This window comes from Myotis nattereri (assembly GCF_964212035.1).
Source record: "Myotis nattereri genome assembly, chromosome: 14".
Taxonomy (NCBI): Eukaryota; Metazoa; Chordata; class Mammalia; order Chiroptera; family Vespertilionidae; genus Myotis; species Myotis nattereri.
Window position 1 is genome coordinate 22,263,557 of NC_138089.1, and position 17,687 is coordinate 22,281,243.

A 17,687-nucleotide genomic window follows, 5' to 3' on the forward strand; every position below is an offset into this window, starting at 1 on the left:
TCATCAAGCCGCACTTTGGGGCCCTCTCTGCAGTATTAGCCCCCTTTTTTGCCTGGTGATACTCTGTCTGCACCTTTATATGTGTGACAGTCACTTTTGCATGCCTTCTGTGTCTGGCTTACAGTATTTGGGGACAGGATGCTGGAACCATGGCATTTTCAGTTTGAGGCTTTACCAATTACACATCACTCCTGTTTACCTGTTATGTCTTCTTTCTTGTTTCTGTTCTTTGCCTTCTCTTGGGGGAGGGAGGGGTCCTGATCAGGGTTGAGATGAGCTGTGGCTAGCTTATGGCTTTTCTTCCCCTGCATGGCCTTCTTAGAGCAGGATGAATGGCATGTTATTTTACTAAATTCCCAAACATTTAATTAAGCAGGTAACATACTCCCTGCTCTTCCAGAAACAGACTCAACAAGGTAATGATTTGTCCACAAGGACTTGCCCAAGAGTACATGTCTGCTAGGGGGAAAGCAAGCCATTACTGCCTCTGTTCAGCAGCAGAAATAGGCTATGAATTGCAAGCAATTACTATTTTGTTTTAGCAGCTTTTTTTTTTTTTAATCTTCACTTGAGGATATTTTTTCCATTGATATTTAGAGAGGGAAGGAGGGGTAAACATCAGTGTGAGAGACACGTGAAATGGTTGCTTCCTGCACAAGCCCCTGACCGTGGCCAGGGATCGAACCTGGCGTAGGCTGATGCTCTAACCACTGAGAACACTGGCCAGGGTGCAATTTTTGACTTGTTCTCAAACTTAAAGGTCAAGGGGCATGCATCTTTCTCAATGTAGACTAGGACCTGCAGCTTCTGTGATACTCACTTTATATAGCTTTGCAATTTAATAGTGAAGGAAATTTTAGAAACCAAATGAACTGAGCTGTTTACTGCCCACTCCTGACTTTCCCGGGATAGAAAATTCATAGTAGGGATAACTTCAGAGAGTGCTTGGAACAGGGTTAACAGAAAACCTGCATAATTAACATATCTGTAACTAGAGAAGCTACCAAGCATAATTTTCCTGTCAGCAGGAAAATGAATTGTATTGAGTTGTGTGTCCAAAGCTGAGGTACCATGTCCTTTGAAAATATGCACTCATGGCCTCTATAAGGACCTGGCTCCTGAGTTAGGAAGGAAAGGAAAACGATGTAGCTGGAAGTGACTGGAGATGATGTGGTGGTGGGAATAAGGCAGAATAAAGAGAATAAAGGCTGTTGGCCAAAGAGGCTGAAGGCTGGGGCTGCATGGATGCTCACAGTGGAGCCAGAGGTGCTTGAGTTCTTAGTGAGGAGGGGCTGCTCACCACTTTCAAGTCGGGCCAGAGCCACCGATTTGTATGCGACAGTAACAACACTGCATTGCTCAGCCACCAGCTAGTTGGTTATTATTATTATTATTATTTTTTTTTTTAAGAAAAACTTCTGGTTGCAATAACAATTAGTGCTTATTAAAGAAAATTTGGGAATTTTAGAAAGAATCAGTTTTCCACCCAAATGCTATCACTGTTAATCTTTTGGTGTTAAGTGTTCTAGACATTTCTGTGTGTAGATTTTTGGTGTGTTTACATAGTTGTTATTCTACTGTATATACAATTTTATGTCCCTTTTGTACTTAACATAAACATTTTTCCATGTTATCTGTCTTAAACAGAATTTTATGGCTGTAGCCTCTTCCTTTGAGTTTCGGTAGCATTGTTTGGTTCCTAGAGTTGGAGGGTGAGATGGGTTGACTCCTGGCTCACAGTGGGCTTCGCTAAAACACTGTGTGGATGGATGGTTGTGCTTCCTGGGACTGCCCTTGACTGCCCCTGGTGACTAAGCTATGGGCTGGTGGGAGGAACCCCTAAACTCAGTCCTCAGGTGAATAGCAGCGTGAGTCTCCTCTACCCCAGCCTCTAATAAGCAACCATATGGCCAGAAATGAGTGAATGGGAAAGGCCAGCCTGAGCCAACCTTGATCTTCAGAGACTTACATCTGGCATGTACCTCAGGCTACCTTTCATCCCCACTTTTATCTCAGCTCTTAATCAGATTGGCAGCCTCTATCTGGAATAAGATTTGTCCTGCTAGGCCTTAGCTTTTGGGGGGCAAGGATAGTGGGGCCTCTTTGAGGCTCCTATGCCAGTTTTGGCAGACGGCCTGGCAATTGCTTGGTAACCCACTGCCTGGCTTGTGAGTTGGTAACTACTAGAGCCTGTATTCTAATTGCTCTATCCTTGGAGCTGCAAGCACCTGCCATGTGCCTTATTCTCGGCCCTCTCTGGACCAGAGAAGACAGTCTTAGGCCCATTACTTTGCCCATGGTCATTGGAGGTTGGCCAAGGGCTGTGAAAGGCAGCAGAGGGAACATCCCAGCTTATGAGCAGTAGGTTGACAGATTGCTCAAAGAGGAAGAGACCTCACAACCCAGTGGGAGCGCTGCTGCAGCATTTGACTCTGAGACATAAATACATAGGTCAGTGTAGCTGTCCCTGCTGCAGTCACTCCTGTCAGCTTGCTTGTAGTTGACAGACCCACTGCACCCACGCCCTTGGCTTCAGCCTTTGGTGTGAGGAGCAAGAGGATGAGCTGGCTCAGCTGTTGATATGGGCGAGAGGCAGACACAGGATGCTGCCCACACTCTTGGGGGCGGGAAACTACTGAGGAAAGGGGAAGTAAAACTCCTGCAGGTTATCCGGGCGCACTCCTGCCCTTGCCAGCTGCCAACTAGAGTCCCGGAGAGGCTGCCCAGGGCAGCTGGGGCCGACCAGTTTGTCAGGATACATGGAGGTCCAGACTGTGGACAGATGTAGGTCCAGAAATGCTGGGCTATGGGATATGACTGAAACACGAGAAATTTTGTAGTTTTTCCTATCTTCCCTAAAAAACGTTTAGGACTGTGGTCGGCAGATTGCAGCTCGCGAGCCACATGCGGCTCTTTGGCCCCTTGAGTGTGGCTCTTCCTAAGCCTTAGGAGTACCCTAATTAAGTTAGTAACAATGTACCTACCTATATAGTTTAAGTTTAAAAAATTTGGCTCTCAAAAGAAATTTCAATCATTGTACTGTTGATATTCGGCTCTGTTGACTAATGAGTTTGCCAACCACTGGTTTAGGAAATGGAGTCTAAAATGAGTTAATGGGCCGGAAAGAGGGTCTGAGAGCCTCCTCAAGGAGTTAGTAAATACATGAATTTTACCATCAATTCCAGGGCCTATTGGCCCTTGTCTTTCATAGCTGCTGTTTAGGCTGTGAGCTACCTGATAAGAACTCATCTCAATTGTAAACCAAAATAGTGGATCAGGGAAGAGTCGAGTGAGGTTGAGGTCATGAAGGTGATTGCCTTATAACTGAACAAATACTTTCCCAGTACTTGAGTCTTGGCAAGTGCTAGATTGTAAAATAGTCTTGTTGGAAGGGTAAAAAATTAAGCTGCCCATCAAAATGCAAGCCTTGGAATTTCTATTCAAAAACAAGTTAAAAGGGCAGCCCTTCTGGTGCCTCAAGCCCAGAGCTCACAGGTGGTGGTGGAGACCTCCTTTCTGTTCCCCAGGCAGCAGTCCTCTCACTGCCGCTCACCCTAAGCTGGGAACTAGGGAGGCCCCAGAAAAGAAGTGCTATATGCAAGCTTGCAAGGTAGAACTAAGACTGATTTTTTGGAAGGTAAAAGCGAAGGTAAACTGTAATGCCAAGCTGTACAGGAATTCACGATTCACAAGGGCTTTTCTGCACACAAACTTTTAATCATATGGAGGTGATGGGGAGCAACAAAAGAAAGGCATTGGGGCATCAGCCTGGGGAGGGGACTGGAAGGAGCAATTGGGATGCAACGCCAGAGGCAGGTGCAGTCATTGGAGGGAATTCCCCACTCAGCCAACTGGGACTCCTTGCCCCTTTTTGTTCTCCAGCTGCCTGCCAAAGGGAGGACCGTGGGAGCTGGGTTCTCGACACTTCAGTTCTGACTGCCTGGTATAAATAAATGCTCCTCTTGAAATGGGTAGGGGTGGGGCAAAAGCCCTGGGCTGTGTCTGGGGGCAGGCAGGCAGGCAGGCAGGCGTGCTGTTGACCACAGTGGAGGGATGCTCACATTGCACCTAACCTGAGTGGTTTTGGGATATGGTGTCTGAATCCTCAGTGGCCACTGCTCCCTTGGCTCTGGCTGTACAAGGGAATCACGAACACAGAGACGTCATCGTAGGACACCTGCCCTTCCTCTGTGGGATTGCCATCCTTCCCCTGTGTGCTGTGTATCAGCATTTGGGCCAGCTCCGAGAACCTGTGGGGATCATCCTGCAGATGTACTCCAGGGCTGAGCAAAGAGGCAAAGCCCACCCTCAGGGAGAACTCACTGCGCTGGGTTAGACACTTGGAGACCAAGCCATGCAGTCCAACTGAGGGGCCAGGCAAGCTGCAAACCTGTGAGGGCCAGATTGGACCCACAGACATCCCCACCCCTTGGAATCTAGAGACCACACTAATCCTGACCCTGCTGTGAGCCAGGCTTGCCAGTGCTGTCTTCTCAGCCGTAACTACTTGGTGTTGCTGTTGCACCCAGGCCCAGGCAGGTCCCCAGCAGTTACAGTACCTGTGTGGGTCCTCTCGATTGCCAGGGAGGAAGCTCCGCACTAGCCGTGCCACCTGCTCATTGGACAGGACATCCCAGAGCCCATCAGTTGCCATGACAACCACATCCTCCTCCTGCAGCTCCAACTGGTCCAAATCCAGCACTGTCACCTGCAAGTTAAGCCTGAGAATCCCTCAACTTTCCCTTCCTGGCTCCCACCAGCCTCATTTTCTGGGTAGATGGAAGGAAGCTGGGGTGGGCTGTTGCCCTCTCACCTGTGGGACAGAGAGCAAGAAGGGCTTGAGTTGAATGTTTGTATCCAGGACTCTGAGCTGATGGTCTCCCAGGCCCCGGGAGACGGCCAGTGTTCCCAGTAACCGAGCCTGGGGACAAGGGAGATGTGAGGTGACAGCAAATAGCCCCAGCAAATGCACAAGTAAAGCACAGAGATGGACTGTGGTCCTCAGGCACCCTGGGCTGAGGGAGAAACATCCTGTGGCCTTGGAGCAGACCCAAGACACCAGCCACAGCCACAGCACAAAGAAGCTCCCGCCTCTGCAGTGGGCAAGTGAAGAGGGATTTTTGGAGGGAGCTGTTCACTGACCTGCCTACCCTGTCCGTGGATCAGTGGGTACTTGAGATCCGACTTCTCCACGCACTTGTAGCTCCTACCAGGAGCAGACCCAGTATCAACCCAGGCCCTACTTCCCACCTCCTCTCCCCTCAACATAGGGCCCACCCTGCCCATGTGGATGGGATTGCCCCAGGCTACAGAGCTGGGCTTAGACCCCGTGTGTCTCCCCACCCCCATCCTGCTCACCAGCCGCTCATGTAGTGATCCCTGAACAAAACTTTCTGCCCCAAGTCATCCCCCTTCAGTCGCCGAGGGAACTCCAGTCGGGTGAACTCATCAGCCAGAAGCTCAGGGTAGACAAAGGCCTGGGGTAGGGAGGCCATGCTCCGATTAGGCTCTTGTTGGTGGCCCTGCACCCAGGAGTTGGAGCTCCACAGCCTCCCTCTGCCAAGGGCACCTACCAGTTGCTGGATCCGTTGTCGCTCACTTTCCGGGGTGAACTCAGAGCTCAGAGGCCGCACCTCATCTCTCCGCACCAAGATGGCCCTGGATGGGATTGGGGAGGAGAGGGAGAGGGCTGTGATGAAGCCTCCAACGTCACCCATGGCCTCCTTTCTGCTGGCCAGGGGCCTGCTCTGCCCACACCCCCGTGTTCGAAGCCCTCCATAACCTCCTGCAGGGTAAAGCCTCTGCCCCTTCGCCCTGTGCGCTCTCTGGCATCTGCTGTCCACTCAGACTCCATGTAGACCAGGTGTACAAATAGCTCAGGTAGTCAAGCCTCCCCATTTCCCTCCCTCCACTTCCAGCCCCCTTTCATTGTCCCCACTGCCTGTGCTGCCTGCCTGCCGCCTGCCCCACTCGGAGCTCACTCACCTGCTATCTCCGGCATTGGCCACATACAGCTTCCCCTTCAGCGACACAGCCACCAGGGCCGTGCAGCCACCCACTTGGCCTGCGGCCTCCAGGTCCCGCCCGATCACCTCATCCTGGGGCAAACAGAGGCCACTTTAGCTTGTACTGCCACCGTATCACTCTGTCCCCAGTGCTCACCCTGCAGTTCATTTCCCCACCAACCAGCCTGGCAGTCCTCGTCCAAAGTCTAGCTATGTCTCCAGGACCCCGTGGTCAGATCTGTGTGTATCGCTGGGGGGAGGGAAGTCCTACTCAAAAGAGTGAGAAAGGGAAGCCAGCTCCTGCACCAAGGACCAACAGGGTGTGCAACGAGATGATGCAGGTAAGAGCACATAGCACATAGTAGGCGCTGGATAAATGGGAGGGGTTATGATGATAATGATGGCTGTTAGGAACAAACCAACCCAATCTTGTCTTCCCAACTCAAACATCGAGGGGGACTACCACACCCAAGGTCTCTCAGGTCCCTGGGGACAAAACTGTCACTCCTTCCCCAGTCAAAAACCACACTTAACTTACACATTCCTGGAAGGCGCTCTCCAGAGCCCCGATCACCAAGTCTTCTGTCCTAATGCCCTTTTCCTCAACAAACTGGGGATCACTGGGGCAGACACAACGGCCACTGAGGTGCATGGGGGGCTGAGTGGCCACCATGCCCTCTCCTATGGCCTCCAGCTGCCGGCGCAGGCAGGAGTGCAGGGTGTTGGCAGCCAGGATGGCTGCAGCTGGACCGCCGTGCCCATCAAACAGTGCCCAGTAATGACCGGTCAGGAACTGTCCAGGAAAGGACTGGTGTCAGGTTCTTCCTGGCTTCCCCAGTTGATCCCTGGCCCAGCATGGGGCACTAGGGCAACAACTTCAGCCTGAAGTCCTAGCCCCAGTCCTGGCCCCAGCCTGTAAGAGGGGCTCAACCCCGTGTGCTCACCTCCTCTGGGCACAAGGTCAGCCACTCCTGGTCCTCTTCAGGCCCAAACTCACATCTCCGGATGCACAGCTTCCCACAGGCGGCCTGATCCTCATTGAACTCCGATTTCTCTGCATTGATGATCCTGAGGCCAGGAAGTGATCAGTGACCCTCCAGGGACACACCCATGTCCCTGTGGGCACAGAGACCAGAGCAGGTGCACAGGGAGGAGCCCTCCCTCTGGGCAATAGCCCCCACGCTGTCCCTTATGTCTGGACAAAGATGGTGTAAGTTTCTTAACTCTTCAGTGACCTAAGGCAAAACGCAGGGCCCAGCTCCTCTGAAGCCTGCCTATTGACCTGGCTGGGAGGTCGGGGGGCGGGGGGGGGCTGCTGGGGAAATCTGGGGTTCCCTTGCTATTCTCCCCCACCCCCCATGTAAGCGAGAATCCCTGTCCCACACAGCATAAGCCAGAACCCAGAGTGTGTGTGTGTGTACCGGGGGAGGTATCGCCAAAGCCCACAATGCGGGCACTCCACCCAGTCTCCCTGTCTCATGTTGGAAGCCCAGGGGTGCAGGTCCTTGCCAACTTGCAACCTTCTTCTCTGAGGGAGGTCGGCGTCCCAAAGAAAAGGCAGAGGTGGAGGAGGGGAAGGCTGTCGGAGCCCAGAGACGAGGGCAAGAAGGAGTTGGCCGCAGGTTGGGGAGGGCGTCACTCACTCCGTTTAGCCTGTCCCCTAGCTCTGCACAGGCCCCGGCTGGATCGGCAGGGGTCCGGGGTGAGGGGTCCCGGGACTGGGTCGCTGAAAGGGGAGGGTCGGGCGGGGTCGCAGGGGGTGGGGCACTCACTCTGCGTAGCCTGCGTTCCAGGGCAGCGTGCGGCCGCGCGCGGGGCAGCGCACGGGCCGGGCGTCCGGGCGGCGCGGGGCGTCGGGGGTGCCGGGGCAGGAGCCCGAGCCGCGCAGGAAGCGGGGCCGCCGGTAGGGCACGGGGCTGGCGCGCGGCCGGGGCGAGCGCGGCGCGGGGAGCGGGCCGCCGGCGACCCCGGGCAGGAAGCGGCGGCGGAACCAGCCCGCGGACATGGCGCGGCAGGGGCTGCCGGCGGAGCGCGGGGCTGGCGGGAAGGCTGGGCGGACACCACCCGGCCCCGGGAGGAGGAAGCGGGCCGGGAGGGCTGGGGCGGGGCGGGCGGGCGGGGACTCCCCTAAACCCCAGCCTCGCAGCGGAGTCCGTGCGCCGCCTGCTGCCGTCGGGCTCGTCAAACCTCTGAACAACCTAAGAAGCAAACGCCGTTACCAACCCCACTTCGCAGGCCGGAAAAGTGTGGCCCAGAGAGGGAAGTCGCGCCCCGTGCCCCACGGTGACCTGGGCAGGCGGACTGTCCACCCACGCGTGTGGGGGTGGGGCCCTCGCCGTGGAGAGGGGCTGCCCCTCCTCCCCGCTCCAGGGGCCCGCGCAGGGCTCAGGGCCGCCGGGCGCCTCCTGCTGGCCCGGACCTTGCGCAAGGGGAGGAGGGAAGAGGATGTCCTGAGGTGCTGGGCTGACACCGGGAGTGCCTCTCAGCTCGGCGTTCCCCTCCGGTGGCCTCTGTTCCTCCGGCTCAGCTCGGCCCCCTCCACCCCGGGATGGACAACACTCGTCCTGGGACACCGCTCTGAGCCCCTGGCTGGCTGTCACTGCAGGGTCAGCGGCAGGGTCCCCCTTCACATCGGGATGCCAGCAGATCACCCTCTGTCACTTACACTCGACTCCCCGTGCAGGCCTGTTATTTCCATCCCATAAGGACCGTGCAGCCACACAGGGGAAGTGTCCTGCGCCCAGGGCTGTGCTGTTTCCATTATGACAGTGGAGCTGACTCAAAACCCACCCCCCAGGGATTTCTCTTCCCCTTTCCTCCTCCGGGAAGGCAGGCTAGTCAACTCAAAGCCCCTGAGCCCAGGGCCCCCAGGGAGGGTGATAGGAGAAGTCCCTACCTTTGCCTCTGCTCCTAAACCCATCATATGCCCACTAGGCCTTACTTCCTCCCGGTGGGCCAGCCTGCCCCTTTGTGAGTTCCCCTTACCCAAAAAAGAAGGTTCTCGGGGCTGGAAGCTGTGTGCAACACCTCCCTCAGATGGTTCAGTTCCAGAGAGCCTGTGGGCTAATTTACTGGACCCACTGTGTGTGCCAGGCCCGCGCTGGGTGCAGGGGCACAGCACTGACTGATGGATATGAGCTCCCCAGCAGTGATGGTGGAAGTCCTGGTGGATGCTGCTTGATCCAGCTGGCAAGGGGGTGAAGGCAAAGTCAGCGAAAGCTTCCCAAAGGACACCTGAGCTCTGACTTGTCCTTAGACAGAATTGGACCAGGGACCCAGGGTAGGGCAGACTTAATTCAGGATGTGGGTTACCTCATCCCCACCAGCCAATGGCTAAGAGGCTTGTAAAGTCTAAAATTCAAGGAAATACCAAAAACACAGCCTACTCCTCCAACCCACTGTCATGGCCTCTCCTTGGTGGGATGCAGGTCCTGTTCTTTAAGAAGCTCCTGACAGCCAGATGCCACATGTTGCCCAGCGTAGCCATTTTAAGTTTTCACAGCCGCGTGGAGCCCTATGGCAATCCCATACTCCGTTCCCAGGTGTCCTGAGTATTCCTTCAGTGCCACCAGGATCCTCTGGGCTCTTAGGCTCCCCTGAGCCTCTGTTCTTGCCTGGATCCCAAGCTTGACTCCTTTGGTTCACTCCCTCATTTTGATGAAGCACGTCCTTTAACAACTTTCTAACAGCTTGCAAGTCTGAAAAAGTTTGTATCCTACTTTTGCTTTTGATCGATATTTTGGCTCAGAATGCTGACTGCTCTGTATATTGTCTTTTGCCTGTGGCTGCTGCTGAAATCCAGTGTCTGTCTTATTCCCAGACCTTTGGCTTGTCTTTGCCTTTTTGTCTCTCCACAAACTTCCTGGTTCTTCTGACTCTGGTGTCTGAAATTGTGGGGGAGGGGCTACATTCCTGGGCTGGCCCTCCCTGGAGGTCATGCAACACCTCACTCCCCAGTGACACCCTTCTCTGGACAACCTTTTCCAATTGCTTGAATGAACTCGATTGCGCCCTCTCCTGGCAGGAGGCCTTCCCTCAGCACGTGAGGAATGGAAGGTACGAGAGGATCAAGCTTAGAAAAGGAGAAAAATGTTTATGCTACATTTTTTTAAAACCTCACAATGAAAATAGCTTTTGTTATGTCCAATATCTCTCCTTAACAAAATGTAATTTTTAAAATTTAATACTTTTACATGACTCAAAATTTTTAAAAAAGTATAATAGTGTATTTAGCAACAACTTTCCCTCACAACCCCAACCCCTGGCTACCCAGCTTCCCTCCCTGGAGACATCCAATATCACTACCTTCTTGTGGATCCTTCCAGAAATGTCAGGGGTATTCTGTGGAAATTCAAACAAAAACATTACATTGCATATACTAGACAAGAAATAACAAGTGCTGGGGAGGATGTGGAGAAAAGGAAACCATTGTGCACTGTTGGTGGGAATGTCAATCGGTGAAGCCACTGTGAAAAACAGGATGGAGGATCCTCAAAATATTAAGGGGATTAGAGAGATGGGGAAAAGTGGTTGGATTTGGGAGGGCTGGAGAAGTTAACTAACTTGACTGACGTCACATAGTGACTACTCAAATTTATATGAATTAAAATGACACAAAATTAACATTCCACTTTCTCAGTTGCATCGGCCACTTTATGAGTGCTTAGTAGACACATATGGCTACCTTACTGAGCAGGCAGACCAGAGGATATTTCCATTGTCGCAGAGCGTGAGGGACAGCACTCCCTCAGAAACCAGGTCTCCTGAAGTTCCTTGCCTAAAGCGCAGGCAGATTCCCTACTCAGTTTGGAGTCTCTGAGTGTTTGGGGGCTGATGTCAGCAACCCTAGATTGTGCTTGACCTGGCAGCGCTCCCCAACCCTTAAAAAAGTGTGGCGTCCAGAGCAGTGCAATTGTCCCTGCCCCTTTACTACAATTCCAGGCAGTGACTGAGAGGTAGGAAGCCACGTCACTAATGTGTCCGTGTGAATTTGACCACAGGGCCACCGGGGCTGCATGGAGACTCAGAGCGGCCACGTATGAACCCTTCTTCACGTATGACTTCATGAAGCAATCGGGTTTGCCCAGCTTCTGAAAATATTGGCACACAGCATGTACATTTCACTACTGGAATCGCTCATTTCGGAATTAGATGTCAGAAGAATAATAAAGTAACTTTTGGTGAGTACATACTATCTGTAACGAAACAAAATGGGGATTGCAGCAGCTACAGCTCAATCTTCCATCTCAGAGGTTTATTAGCGCGAATCCCACTGGAATCAGTAGCAGGATCTGAGAGTGTAGTACAGTGGGCGCATTCAGTATGCTGCATGTTTCACACTTATTTGATCACTGGATATTTTTCTGTTTTCTTTTTTAATCTATGAAATGTCTCGTTAAATTAGTTTTCTAAGAAACACAGTTTGGGAAATACTACGCTGGTCCAGACTCATCATTTTACAGGTTATGAGAAATGAGTTCCAAAGAGGGTAGCATGACTTTCTTAAGGTCTTGTAGGAAGATGGTTAGGCTGGGATTCAAACTTGTCAGAGGCCAGTGCTTGGGCCCCTGCATCATTCACTTATTGGAGAGTTGGACGTACCATGCATGTCAGCCTTTCACAAGAGACCTGGGTGAATGCTGAACCTTCTAGGCAGACTATCCTATATAATAAAAGCCTAATATGCTAAGTGTTCGACTGTTCGACTAGTTGGTATGATGCGCACTGACCACCAGGGGCAGACACTCTGACAGGTAGGTTAGCTTACTGCTGGGGTCTGGCCTATCAGGACTGGGTGAGATGGGCTGGACACGCCCTGGAGCCCTCCTGTGGTTCCTCCCTGGCCTCGATCGTGCACCGGTGGGGTCCCTCAGCCTGGCCTGCACCCTCTTGCAATCCAGGACCCCTTGAAGGATGTGGAGAGCCGGTTTCAGCCCGATCCCAGCAGGCCAGGCCGAGGGACCCCATCGGTGCACAAATCTGTGCACTGGGCCTCTAGTCTATATATATAAAAGGCTAATATGCAAAGTGTCCCCTCGGGAGTTCGGCCGGGAGATTGGGAGCTCGATTGCTTGCTATGATGTGTGCTGACCACCAGAGGGTGGCGCGGAATGAAGGAAGTCCCTGGCTGGCAGCCAGTAGCCAGGGAAGGAAGGCCCCAGTTGGCAGCCGGAAGGTCCCGATCGGTCCTAATCACCAGCCAGGCCTAGGGACCCTACCCATGCATGAATTTTGTGCACTGGGCCTCTAGTTGTAAGATAATAGTAAAAGACTGGGGGATGGGAGTGGGGAGCTGCTACACAGTAATTTATTATGTAACAACAGAAAACTAATAGAAATAGCACGGAGGCCAATATGGCAGGAATGAAATAAGTAAGGGGAGACTTTGAGAAGATAAAATCTGGGAGCTAGCCCAAAGCCAGAAAACGCAAGGCTTTCTGGGCCTTGGTCGTGCCATTGAATTTCCAGTGACTGGGATGGGACGCTGCTGGAAGGTTTGAGCAGAGGAACAGTGGCCTTGACCTGCTCCTGAGAGCTCAGTACTGTCTGATGAACTGGTAGCCAGAGAAAGCAACTTCACTGGTAGGACCCCCAAGGACTTCCAGTGGTACTAACAGATCCTTTTTTTTTAAGTTGATGGTTGTTGTTGTTCTAATTCTTTAGTAGTTTCATTTTTTGTTGTTGAATTTATTGGGGGTGACATTGGTTAATAAAATTATATAGGTTTCAAGTGTACACTTCCATAATACATCATCTGTACATTGTATTGTGTATTTCCCACCCCAAGTTAAGTCTCCTTCCATCACCATTTATCACCCCATTACCCTCTTCTACCTCCTCCCCTTCCTTTCTGGTAATCGCTACTGTTGTCTGTGTGTAAGAGGTTTGTGTGTTTTTTTGCTCAATCCCTTCACCAAGCTCACCAACCCCCCTCTCCTCTGACAGCTATCAGTCTGCTCTCTGTATCTATGAATCTGCTTCTATTTTGTTTGTTTATTTTGTTCATTAGATTCCACATATAAATGAAATCATATGGTGTTTGTCTTTCTCTGATTAGCTTATTTCACTTAGTATAATACTCTCTGTGGCAAAAGGTAAGATTTCCTGCCTTTTTGCAGCCAAGTAGTATTCCATTGTGTAAATATACTACAGCTTTTTTATCCACTCATCTACTGATGGGCACTTAGGCTGCTTCCAAATCTTGGCTATTGTAAATAAAGCTTCAATGAAAAGAGGGGTGCATATATCCTTTTGAATTAGTGTTTCAGGTTTCTTCAGATAATTCCCAGAAGTGGAAAATCCTCGGTCATAATACAATTCCATTTTTAATTTTTTGAGGAAACTTCATACTGTTTTCCACAGTGGCTGCACCAAACTGCATTCCCACCAACAGTGCACGAGGGTTCCCTTTTCTATACAGTGGGGCCTTGACTTATGAGTGTCCCGACTAACGAGTTTTTCGAGATACGAGCCGCCTCTTGGCCGATTTTTTGCTTTGAGTTGCGAGCTAAAATTCGGGTTACGAGCCAGCTTCAGATACCCCACCGCTAGTTGGCGCAGTGAACGTCACAATGAACGCCACAACATCAGCCCAGCATCACGTGTCTCACTCGTTTACTTTAAGATTTGACATATGAGTAATTTGAGTTATGAGCTCCGTCATGGAACGAATTAAACTCGTAAGTCAAGGCCCCACTGTACATCGTCACCAACACTCATTGTTTGTTGATTTATTGATGATAGCCGTTCTGACAGGTGTGAGGTGATATCTCATTGTGGTTTTAATTTGCATTTCTCTGATGATTAGTGACGTTGAGCATCTTTTCACATGTCTATTGGCTATCTGTATGTCCTCTTTGGAGAAGTGTCTATTTAAGTCCTTTGCTCATTTTTTAGTTGGATTGTTTGACTTTTGGTGTTCAGTTGTATAAGTTCTTTATAAATTTTGCATATTTACCCCTTACCAGATATATCATTGGCAAATGTATTCTCCCATTCAGTGGGTTGTCTTTTCATTTTGCTTATAGTTCTTGCTGTGAAAAAACTTTTTAGTTTGATGTAGTCCCCTTTATTTAGTTTTCTTTTGTTTCCCTTGCCCAAGGAGACATATCAGAAAAAATATAGCTACAAGAAATGTCTGAGATTTTATGCCTATGTTTTTTTTCTAGGAGTTTTATAGTTTTGAGTCTAACATTTAAGTCTTTAATCCATTTAGTGTTTATTCTCGAATATGATGTAAGAAGGTGGTCTCATTTCATTTTTTTTGCATATATCTACCTAATTTTCCCCAAACCATTTATTGTTAGACTGTCTTTACCCCATTGTATGTTCTTGCTTCCTTTTTCAAATATTAATTGACCATAAGGCATGGGTTTATTTCTGGGCTCTCTATTCTGTTGCACTGCTCTATATGTCTGGTTTTTTGCCAGTACCATGCTGTTTTGATTACTATGGACTTGTAGTATAGTTTTGTAACAGTGGGGAATTGTAATCCATCATTCTTTTGACATTGTTTTGGTAAATGCTGACTCTGACTAATATGTAGCTTGTAGATAAACAATATGCTTGTATTAGAATCCGAGGAGCTAACGTCAGAAGATGCAGACTCTGATCTTCAGTCACCCCATTTCCAGGAGACTTGCTGACTTTCAATCATAGAACCAGGATGATGTAGAACCAGGATGACACACACCAGACCATTGCGTGACCAGTTTCCAGATCCTTATCGGAATAGACTGTGCTGGTCTGTATGTAGAGAACTTTTCAATCCCCTCCCCTTGACCTCTTGTTCTGCTTTCCCTCCCGCTCCTTACAGAAACCTCTGCTCACACTGAGGTAGGGAGATGGGCTCCCTTGGTTTCAGTTATAGTTTGATATCAAGTAGTGTGATTCCTCCCAATTTGTTCTTTCTCAAGATTGCTGAGGCCTATTTGGGGTCTTCTGTGGTTCCATATACCTTTTCAGAATATTTGTTCTAGTTCTGTGAAACACACCACTGGTATCTTGATAGGCATTGTGTTGAATCCATTGATTTCTTGGGTACTATGGACATATTAATGATGTTCATTCTTCCTATTCATGAACATAGTATATGCTTCCACTTATTCTTCAGTTCTTCAATTTCTTCTTCAGTGTCTTGTAATTTTCTGAGTACAGGTCTTTTACTTCCTTGGTTCAATTTATTCCTAGGTATTTTATTTTATTTCTTTTTTATGCGGTAGTAAATGGGATTGTTTTCTTAGTTTCCCTTTCTAATAGTTCATTATTGGTGTATAAAAATGCAACTGCTTTCTGAATATTTATTTTGTATCCTGCTACTTTACTGAATTCATTTATCCTGGCAAATCCTTCATCATAAAATATTCCGAAGGAGCCAGCAAAACACACGGAGAACACCTGGAGCGGTTGAGAGACAATGCATATCAGATACAGTATTAAGGATATACCAGCGACTGAGAAGAGCAAATCCATTAAGAGAGATCACACGCCTCCCTCTTTGGTCAGCTCCCACGTACAGTAGGAAAAAGGCTCTCAGGAGATGTGCTTCTCTAGCAAACATATCTACGCGGTAGAGACTCAGCCTCAGGAATATCCACAGCCTGCCCCCTGCTATCCTGGCAAATGATTAAGATATGATTAAATTTGATGATTTGCCACGGCCAGGAATTGATTACTAGTAGCGACTCAGGGGCAGCTTTTATTGGCGGTTGGGTGCTTTGCCAGAAACTGCCTTCCAGATGGGGCTGGAAGATTGGAAAAACGGCAAGGGAACCCCACCATAGGAAAAATATAGACCCCCAAGATAAAAACAGCAAGAGAGAGAGAGGCAGAGCCTTCCTCACACACACCAAATCAGAAATACTTCAGGTATATTTAAACCCTACTCCACAATTCAGCACCTTCTTGTAGTGAGAATCTGTCCTTGCAGTCCTCAGCATTCTGTTGCCTTGGCAAAAACCCTATCTCTTGACATTTAAGAGATTTCTGCCCCATTTTCAAAGAACAGTCCTGGTGAAGATGCCTTTAAAAATGTGTTTTGTATCTGCAATGCCTTTACTGCTAACCCCGCCCGCCGCCCCAGCCAGAATCTGTTCATATCCTCTACCTGACTTCTCCATAATGGGCGTCCCCCATTCCCACTTTCACTGGCGAACCATGTGCAGGATGGGCCCTGTGGCGCTGGTTGTAGGAGGGTGCGCCAGCAGGAATCCACCGAGGGTCCATGTCACGTGGTGCTTGGGGAGGATGCCTTGAGTGCCCACTGCCTGTGCGCGCAGCTCTCTGCTCAGCTTTGACCCTGCTCCCTGAGGATGCTGAACTCTCGAAGCAGGTTGAGCTTCCTGAATTTGGTATTGGTGACTTTCTTTTTTTTCCATTTTTAAAATTTATTTATTTGGTGACTTTCTTGACTGGTTTCTGATGAATTTTATCCCAACTGTCAGTTTTGGGGTACTCCTAGCTTCCATTTCCATTCTTGTCCATATTTGCTTTCTCCTGGCTCCCCACTCTCTCTCTTCAACTCTGTCTGGTGTTGCTAAGTAGTCAGAGCATCAGCCTTCGCACCAAAGAGTCGTGGGTTTGATTCCTGGTCAAGGGCAGTACCTGGGTTTCGGTTCGCTCCCTGCGAGGAAAGCAACCCATTGACCCCTCCCTTCCTCCCTCCCTCCTTTCTTCCCTCCCTTCCTCCCTCCCTCCCTCCTTTCCTCTCTCCCTCCATTTCTTTTCCTCTCTCCCCACCTCCCTTCCACTTCCACTCTCTCTGGAAAAGCAATGGAAAGAACATGCTCTGCTGAGGATTAACAAAATAACAAACAAAAAAAGATCCATAGTCAGAGCCTAATGCTGTTGGAATAAACTGTAACTAGAAATTCTGTAAACTAGGAATACTCGTGATTTGATCACAAAGGGTGATAGCGATGGTTTGGAAGATAACACATTTAAAGCATGTGCGGGTGGTTGGCACATGATAAGTACCGAACAAACTGTTAGTATTTTTAGTAGGAAAGCTGGTGGATGGGTGGAAAGGGGCAAGGATGAAACTCAGAGAGAGTATGGTGGTAGGAGAGGAGACTTAAGATGTGGAAACAGAATATGAGAATCCTGCTTACATGCAAAAGACACTGCGGAGTGGACCCCACTTCGTGAGCATCAGCTCAGCCCTGTGGTCACAGAAACACAGAATGTGGCACTTGGGAGTTTGATTAAAGCCGCTTAAAGGAGAGCATGCTGAGTCCGGAAATCCCAGTGATGGACAACTCACTTGAGTCCTGCTATGGCCTTCTCTGTTATCATGGTGACAATAACCATGTCTTCATTCAGTGACTATATAGAGTGTGTACTCTGTGCAAGGCACTAGATATACTGCAGAAAGCAAAGCCAAGTCCCTGCCTCATGCATCTTAACAGTCTGTAGGCAAGAGAGATAATAACTATGTAGAAAAATCACTACTGTTGAAAAAGTAGTATGAGTAACAGGAAAGCATCTCTTTCAGATAGGAGATCAAAGAAGACTTCCCTGAGCTGAGATTTGAGGCAAATGAGGATAAACAGAGCAAGCAAAGAATGGAAGTGAGGCAGAAGGAGGACCGAAGGTGGGGGACATGATCGCAGTCCTTTACCACATTTCGAGCTGCTGTACGCCAGTCCCTTTCTAGGTCATCTCCTCTGATCCTACGACTCAGTG

The 17,687-nt window shown here is 49.8% G+C and overlaps 1 protein-coding gene across 1 annotated transcript; it reads right to left on the minus strand.

Annotated features, from left to right (window-relative positions):
* Positions 1-3,700: 3,700 nt before the first annotated feature.
* Positions 3,701-8,139, minus strand: PPM1M (protein phosphatase, Mg2+/Mn2+ dependent 1M). The gene is made up of 10 exons (XM_081106496.1): positions 7,778-8,139; positions 6,950-7,073; positions 6,544-6,798; positions 5,986-6,098; positions 5,574-5,658; positions 5,359-5,477; positions 5,143-5,206; positions 4,814-4,921; positions 4,560-4,708; positions 3,701-4,250 (listed from the first exon to the last, which is right to left on the minus strand). Exons 1-10 carry the CDS (start codon positions 8,008-8,010, stop codon positions 4,106-4,108), a joined length of 1,395 nt encoding a protein of 464 aa, XP_080962622.1. The 5' UTR covers positions 8,011-8,139; the 3' UTR covers positions 3,701-4,105.
* Between the last annotated feature and the right edge of the window lie 9,548 nt (positions 8,140-17,687).